Here is an 8,478-nt window from a genome sequence, read left to right as displayed (position 1 = left end):
AAAAAAAAAAAAAAAAAAAAAAAAACCAACAACAACAACAACAAAATTAAAAATAAATAAACCATCACGTAAACATTAAAAAAAAAAAGGAGCAAGTCAGTAAGCAGCACCCCTCCACGGCCTCCGCTTCAGTCCCCTCCTACAGAGTTCCTGCCTGGAGTTTCTGCCATGACTTCATACAATGATGGACTGTGGTATGGAGGTGTAAAGATGAAATTAACCCTTTCCTCCCCTCCATGTCGCCTTCAGTCGTGGTGTTTATCACAGCCATGGGAACCTAACTAAGACAAGGTGTGAGAAAGTACAGGAGGGTGGGGGTGGGGTGGCTGGAGGGGCTGGGGGGTGGTGCTGTGGTTAGGAGGCTGGACCTCAGGCAATAGGAACCACAGCACATTAATGGGACAAGCAGCAGAACTGCTCAGCTGCAGTGGAGATGCTACAGCCCCATGAAGAAGTGGGCAGGCTGGTCCAGTCAGCCCTGAGAATCAGAACCTCGACCTCAGGGACACCAGAGATCAACCAACAAGAATCAGCTTAGGCACAGGATTAGTGGATTAAAATGGTTGCAGGGATGACAAGTGACCACCTCTGACGGGAGGTATTCACAGGGCGGAGGCCACCACACCACACAGTACATATATGGCCGATTCTGGGAGGATGCTGGGCCGAGGAAGCTGGAGGAATAACTTTCCCCCAGAAATACTGAGGACTGGAGGGAAGGAAGAAAGATAAAGGGCAGGCAGAGCCTCAGAACAGCAGAGGAGATGGTGGGGTGGGGCGGGAAGAAGCAGCCCACGCTGACGGCCAGAAGGAAGACGACTAAGCGCAAGACGCCTGAGGCCCCCACCTGAAGCACAGAAAGGAAAGGGCCCTCTTGCTGCAGGAATCCAGAACAGGAGGTGATCACCGAGATGGACCAAAGTGCTAATTCACGCCCAAGGCTGGAATTCTAGACTTGCAGGACAGGGACTAGGCTGGGAAATGGGACTCTACCAGAAAGTTCTTGCTACACATGCATAAGGACCTGAATAATACGAAATGCCAGGCGCAGAGGCACATGCCTGTAATCTCAGGCTGGGAGGTGCCAACAGGAGGGTCCTGGGAGCCGCATAGCCAGTGAATGAGCCAAGGAAAACAGCAAGGCTGGAAGTTCAGGGAGGGGAGAAAGAGCCTACCACAGGGGAATAGGTATGCTAGGCCTCCTCAGAAAGGACCTGGTCAGAGGAGCCTTGTCTATGACAAAACTATGTGCTACTGGGAGGTGAGGACTCTACACTCCTTAGATAACCTGAGGATGGCCTCACCCTTTCCTGCTGTGCATCCTCAAGGGTGACACAGAGACCTGTCTAGCTCTGGGTTTCTATCTCCCCAGCATACCTAACATCCTGTAGTCATCACGGGCTCTCCTGGCTCGGAAAAATGCTTGAATCTTCACAACGGAGTCAACCTAGCACGAACACAAGGGAACAGGGTGGCTGTCCTTCCGTGCACTTTGCTCTGATCTCTGAGTACAGACAGGCGTGATGGGGGCAGGACTCACGTTCTTCTGGAAGTATCGCAGACGCCTGAGGTATCGCCTCCGTGCTGCCCACATTCGGGCCCAGGCCTGGATCTGAGAGGTGAGACGCTACCTTCAGGACCTCGGGCTGAGACTCACCCTCAGGCCCTAGACAATGCAGCCAACTCCAGAACCACGGGAGGTGACAGGATGAAAACGTGTTCTAAGGATCCCTCAAGAGAAAGGAATTTGCCCAAACCACCATGGTTACCTTGATTATCGCATCCAGGTTCGCTTTAAAATGCTGCAGCCGCTCCTGGTAAGCCTTCCGTTGTCTATAACCCCGCCAGTGAGCCTGCAGAGCACAAGAGGGAACGTAGCAGACCTCCTTGAGCTTACTCAGGCGGCCAGTGGGAACGGCTTTATTCCGGGCTCTCTAGGATGCTCTGGTGGTCTGAGTGAGAATGGCCCTGTACAGGCTCATATATGTGAATGTTTGGTTGGTCCCCAGTGATGGAGTGTCTAGGAAGGATCAGAACATGTAGCCTTGTTGGAGGTGCTATGTCACTGGGGGGGGGGGGTGAGCTTTGAGGTTTAAAAAGCCTACACCAGATTGAGTCTCTCTGTCTCCAAACCGTGGAACAGATGTAAGATTCTCAGCTACTACTCCAGTGCCTGCTCGCCTGCTGGCCGGGCCACCATGTTTCCTGCCCGATGATCATGGATTGACTCTCTGAAACTTACAGTCTCAGCAAGCCCCCCAGGGAAACGCTTTTCTAAGTTACTTTGTCATGGTGTGTTTCTTCATAGCAACGGAACAGAAACTAAGACAGAAGGATGGGGAAGGGAAATCGGCCTTGTTCCCAGAGGTCTGCCGGCTTTATGAGAAAGACTAACTACCTAACTAATACCTCCCCATGGAAACTCAGATGTGAGACATGGACCCAAAAATATTATTAATAAAGCACAAATGCTTACCAGCTTCAGAGAATGAGCCATGCCCCTCCCCAGCCCCTGCTCACCAGAGAAGGCACCATGTCCCCATACACTCTGCTAGCCCCGACCAGACTCCTGAAACATGTTCACGGGCTGTTGAGATGACTTAGTAGGTAAAGGTGATTGTAGCCAGGCCTGACAACCTGAGTTCAATCTCCAGGACCCCATGGTGGAAGGAGAGAACTCACTCCTATTAAGGTAATCCTCTGACCTCAGGGTACGCCCTGCCTCGCCCTGCCCCCCACATACAACATAGACAAAACCAAAACATGCCCCCAATCTAGATTAGTCAGTGCTGAAAACACTGGGGATCCAGCAATGGACAGAGTAAAGTCTTGGGGCATCCAGGCTGCTTCACATTCCTGAGCCTCACTTTCTCAAAGCTGAGGCAAATGGTCAAAGTAGCAGGCCACCTCTGCCTATGTGCATATGGACCCGAGTCCGGAATCAGACCAGACTGTGGCCTGGGTAACTGCATGACTGAGCCAGTGCTGACGCTGGCATCCAAGGGAGCCTCTGTCACACTCAAGGCATATGCAACTTCCTCCACATTCCTCAGCCAATGCGTTAAGCAAGTGTCCGTATGGAGGAAATAAATACTGCAGGGGCTTGAGCAGGACGCACAGCCCTCAGTCAGAGGAAAGGAGGACTGGGAGGCCAACTTGAGAGTCTGAGCCTTCACTTACTACTGCAGCTTAGGCCACGCCATCCCACAGCTTCATGCTCCTCCCTTCAGGCCCCCCAGGGCTATCAATCTTTGTGTCTTTCCTGTCCCATTGAGTGTCAACCATACTCCAGCATGCTTGACACGGGAAGGTGTTCCTCATTTCTAGCTCACAGAGGGCTCTGGTTACCCTCCTAGCTACTCTCCCGCGCCAATCACTGGCTGGTCAGCTGCAAAGGCCCCGAGGGCCATGCACAGGCTAGAACTGAATGGAATGCCCACTGGAGAGGATCACAGATTAGTCGCCAACTAACATCCCTCAGGGTGGGTAACGGCCACTCCTCACATATCTTGCTCCGGGAAAAGTATCTTCCTGCTGTCTGAATCTCAGTACACGCTTCCTTGGATGGTGGTGACGGTGATGCCATAACTGGAACTTATGTCCCGCTTTTACTGTACAGAAACTCTAGACCTTGCTTACTACCCTGTTAAGGCAGCACTGCCATTCCATCTTTTGGGAGAAGAAACTGAGGCACAAACAGAAAGAAAAGCTTACAAGGCCACACAGCTAACAAACCACAGTAGTTTGGCTGCAGACTCCACAGCTTTCATCACTATTGCCCAGAGGTCTAAAAACCATCCAAACCATCCCAGGCAAGGGAAGGAGGGAGGACACCCAGGCATGGGGAAATGCCAGGGTTGCTACCTGGATCTTGATGACGGCTGGGCGCAAGGTCCTGAAGACGTGGGAAGACTCAGCAAACCTCTGGCGAACAAGGAAGCCACGAAGGCGGGCCTGGAGCTTGATGACAAAGCCAACATTGGCCTTCCAGAGCAGTTGGCGGTCACGGGCAGCGGTGACCTTGGTGACGACTGACTGTGGAGATAGCAGTCCTCTGGTGGGTAGGAGCCTCTTCCCGGGTATAATCCCTCACCCTGGCAGGAACCCTGCCAACCTGAATCTCCTCCCAGGTTAGATGGGAGGTATTGAGGTGGCAGCTGGAAGGATGCTCCCAGGTCCCCTGGAAGGTCTGCAGATGAAGGTAGTAGGCGGTGCCATCCTTCATGTCATGTTGAACCCAGAAGGCTGTGTCCCCTGTATAGAAACTCAAGTGAGCCAAGAAGGCTCAGAGGAAGCCAGAGGCAGGCAGCACAGAGGAAGGTTGAGGCCAGAGCTATTACCAGGGCATTGCTTCTTTGCCGCTGCGTCTTCCAGGGCCTGCTGGTAGCTTTTAGCGCAGTCAGGAACTATCCCTCGGAGGGCCACATTGGGGTTCCTCAACACACGCTCTGTCTGGGCTGCCCTGCCCTCCTTGATGGCCTGGTTGATAGCAGCCACACCAAGGGCTACTGATGGGCATCAGGAAAGAGAAGTCAGTTCTTCTGGGGTCCCTCCCTTGAGCCCCGTCCTGTCCAGTGGGGCTGGACTCAGGAGACACACAAAACCACCATGGCTGATGGGGGAGATGGAGAGTGTGTGGGGTGATACAGCTGTTCACGGAGGCAGCAGCCAGGCAAGGGCTCCTGTGGAAGGCAGGTTCTAAACTTGGGTATTTCCTGCCCAGCTGTGTGTTGGGAAGTCTACGTTATGGTCAAAGCACCCTCCTGCTCCAGTTCTGTCCCATCTCCTTGTGCTTGTTGGTCTCTACCAACTCGACACAAATCCAGATATATCTGGGAAGAGGGAATCTTGAGACAATGTTCCCACTGGGTAGCCTATGGGCAAGCCTGCAGGGCATTTTCTTGATTAACAATTGATGTGGAAACCCACTGATGATGGTATTACCCGTGAGAAGGTGGTCCTGGGTGTATAAAAAAACAAACAAACTGAGCAAGCCACGAGGAGCAAGCCAGTGAGCAGCATCTCTCCACGGCCTCTGCCTCCAGGTTCCTGTCTTTGAGTTCTTGCCCTGACTTCCTTCAGTGATGGACTGTGATGTGATGCTGAATAAAACCCTGTCCTCCCCATGTTGCCTTTAGCCATGGTTTTTATCCAGCAGTAGGAAGCTAAGGTGCTAAGGCAAGATGGCGTGGGGGCCCCTCCCTGCAGGGTGCCCTGCTGCTTACTTCTCTGAGCTGTGCTTGTGTCCTCATTGGCTCTGGCCACTCCCTGGCGGATCTCCTCCAGCCACAGCACAGCTCCAGGGTCTCCTGTCACCTGGCAAAATTGCAGGAGAGGAAAAAAAAAAGACAAGACCCCAAACTGGTATCTCTGGGCCCCCACAAGCCCAGCAGCAGAACCAAAGTACAAGCAGACACTGGGGCAGCGGGGAAGGCTTTCTCTGCTCCCTTCTTCCTGTGGTCTCCTTGGATGGCTGCCAGGTACTGAAGGCTCTTTTCTTCCTCTGCTTTCAGAGTCCTCAGCATCAACTCAGCTTGGCCTCAGGGCTCTCTATGGCTTTCATACTCTCAGTATCTAGTACTTCCTAACCGCTTGCTCTATTGCTCGCCTTTGCGCCTTAGCCATGGCTGGGACACCTACCCCACAGCCATCCCCAAAGCCCTCCACATTTACAGCCCTCAGCCAGCCAGATCCTGGCCCTGACCATACTTGGCCTTCTGGCTACACATTCCTTATCACCGAATAGTAGTAGGAAGATTGTGTGTACACAGGTCAAGTAAGCCTGTGCTTCTTATGGTCAGTCTGAAACCCAACCCAGCTTCACGCTCTCCTCACCAGGAACACACGTTATAAAATTAACATTTTATTGAGCACCAATTATGTGTCAGGTGACTGTCTTATCTTTTTCTTTCCTTTTTATTATTATTATTAATTTTATGTATATAAGCACACTGTAGCTGTCTTCAGACATACCAGAAGAGGGCATCAGATCCCATTTCAGATGGTTGTGAGCCACCATGTAGGTGCTGGGATTTGAACTCAGGACCTCCGAAAGAGCAGTAAATGCTCTTAACCGCTGAGCCATCTCTCCAGCCCTGTCTTATCTTTCTAATAGTCGGTAGCCCAAGCCAACCTCAGACTCTGCTGGTGTGAGCTATGGGGTACTATTCCTAAGACTTTTCTTATAAACTAAAAAGAAAAAAAAAAAAGGCTGTATTTTTAATTAGGTATCTATGGATGATGTGTCAGTGTGGAGGGAAGTACATGTGAGTTTTAGTGCCGTGAAGAGCGTATGAGATCCCCCATATCTGGAATTATAGGTGGTTGTAAGCTGCCTGATGCGGCTCAAGTTCAAGCAGTCCTAGCCACTGAGTCACCTCCCTAGCCTCATGCATGAATCAATACTTGAGGTGCATCAAGCAATACTTAGCACGGAATGAAAACTCAGTAAGTGCAGGGTGAGACTGCAGGTTGCAGCTCAATCACAGGGCGCAGCCTCACTCTGCTGCCACACAGCTCAGGGGTGTGTCAGTTCAAATCCCTGTCCCATCCTCAGCTCACCGGATATGCACAAGGTGCAAGGGCAGAGCATGTAGTGTTTTCCACACCCCAGGGGTACTGAGGGGCTACTACTCAAGATTAGGTGATCACTGGGGACCAGAACAGTGAAATCCAGTTACCTGCTTCTCAGGCCTGCTCTTTCCCCTCAACTGTCCTGGAATGAAGTCCACTTTCCCATAACAGGCCAAATCCTGCTTGTGCCTCACCCAGGGAAGGGTCTGCACCCACTGGCCTGGAACAGTTTCAGAGTTCATGGCAGGCACAGCTCTGCTCAAGGCTGGTCCTTCTGCTTTAGTGTCTAACCCAGCCATCTCTCCCTAACCTTACCCGTGCTTTCTGCCTCTTAGCAGCCACAAGGAGGAGATGGTACCGAGGTGCAACATGAAGGCTGACATCTTCCAGGCCAGCTGCAGGAAGCAGCAGGGCAGACAGAGTCTTTTCAGGACAGCCCTGGTCCAGAGCCTCATTGATGAGGCTGATGGCGAGAACCTCTGAGGAAGAGATCCAGATGAACAGCAGCTCCAAACACAAAACTAGGGGAAGAACTGGGCTGTCTAAGGGGGGCTGTCTGAAGGGAGATGTCTGAGTCGGGGCGGTCTGAGCGGGGCTGTCTGCGGGGGGATATCTGAGGGGAGCTGTCTGAGGGGGGATATCTGAGGGGAGTTGTCTGAGGGGAAGATGTCTGAGGGGGGTTGTCTGAGGGGAGCTGTCTGAGGGGGGAGATGTCTGAGGGAGACTATCTGAAGGGGAGCTGTCTGAGGGGGGTTATATGAAGGGAGCTGTCTAAGGGGAGGTATCTGAGGGAGTTGTCTGAGGGGGGGCTGTCTGAAGGGGTACTCACGATCAGTTTCTTCCTGGACCTGTTCATTGACCTGGCTCACAGCAGCCTGCAGGTCATTCCAGCTCAGGATGCCTCTATGTGTTCCTTGAAGCTGCTGAACCTTCACCAGGGCATCAAAGTAACTAGCAACAAAGAAGAGAAGTGACATGAGTAGTCACGAGTGGGTAAGCACACAGCCACCAAGTGGAGAAAGCTTTGAGTTGGTTCCTCCCTGGGACGCCATAATTTCCAGGGTCTCTTCTCCCTTCACAGACGGTTCCAAGCCCCCTTCCTGTGTGGAGCACGGAGCCCTTCAAGCTTCAGACCCCTTTTCCATCCATGTTCTTACCTCAGATCTCACTCACTCTCCAGACTTAGGTTAATGAACCCCCAAAGCATACGTCCATCCCTCACAGGCCCTGGGGCCTCCCAAGGATTTGCACCCAAATGCCAGTGGAGGTCTGAAACACCCCAGCCCGTATCATCTGAACTCCCAATCACCCTGGTCTGCCTCTGCGCCTCAGCCTGTCCCTTCTGGATGAACATCTGTTGAGTCATTTCCCTCTCGGTTCCCTCTGCCACCAAGCCCTGTCAGATCAGAATACATTCACACTTCGCCACCTTCTTCCCGCTCCTGCTGTTTCCACTGTGGAACTAGCAGCATGCCTAAAGGCATCCTTGCCGCTCTGCCTGGGCCCGGGCCCTGGCCCTGTGGTGGAGTCTCAGCACAGCAGCTAGGATGATCTTGGTAAAGCAGGTCAAATGGGCTCCTTTTGTGCCAAACAGCTCACAGCTTCCTTCCTTGTTGGAGGACACAGGTTAGTTCCTGTTAGCCCACTCCTTCCCTGCCTCACTCTGTTTAGCTTCTCAACACTCTGGCTTCTTGGTAGTCTTTGTTTTTATTTTTGCAACGCTGGGAGGTTAAACTCAGAGCCTCAGGCATGCAAAGCAAGCCCTCTACCATTGAGCTGCTTCCAAGCCTTTCCTGATGTTCTGTGAGTGCACCTAGGACACTGTCCTGTCCTGAAGAGAATCATGGGACTAACTCTGGCTCCTTGTCCTTCTCCACATGCCCTAAAAGCCATCTATAACTACAT

General features: G+C 52.3%; 1 protein-coding gene across 1 annotated transcript in view; it reads right to left on the bottom strand.

The window, feature by feature from the left end:
• Iqgap3 (IQ motif containing GTPase activating protein 3) overlaps positions 1–8,478 on the bottom strand; it is a 39,598-nt gene that overhangs the window by 16,203 nt on the left and 14,917 nt on the right. Inside the window, exons 14-22 of the mRNA XM_021157888.1 lie at positions 7,403–7,524; positions 6,889–7,052; positions 5,226–5,316; positions 4,341–4,508; positions 4,115–4,254; positions 3,865–4,035; positions 1,770–1,853; positions 1,541–1,612; positions 1,378–1,447 (exon numbers count right to left, since the gene is read on the bottom strand). Coding sequence (XP_021013547.1) covers positions 1,378–1,447; positions 1,541–1,612; positions 1,770–1,853; positions 3,865–4,035; positions 4,115–4,254; positions 4,341–4,508; positions 5,226–5,316; positions 6,889–7,052; positions 7,403–7,524 — 1,082 coding nt within the window. The remainder of the gene's footprint in view (positions 1–1,377; positions 1,448–1,540; positions 1,613–1,769; positions 1,854–3,864; positions 4,036–4,114; positions 4,255–4,340; positions 4,509–5,225; positions 5,317–6,888; positions 7,053–7,402; positions 7,525–8,478) is intronic.

This window comes from Mus caroli, chromosome 3 (assembly GCF_900094665.2).
Source record: "Mus caroli chromosome 3, CAROLI_EIJ_v1.1, whole genome shotgun sequence".
Taxonomy (NCBI): domain Eukaryota; kingdom Metazoa; phylum Chordata; class Mammalia; order Rodentia; family Muridae; genus Mus; species Mus caroli.
The sequence above is the reverse complement of the archived record's forward strand: the minus strand, read 5'-3'. Positions and strand labels throughout refer to the sequence as shown.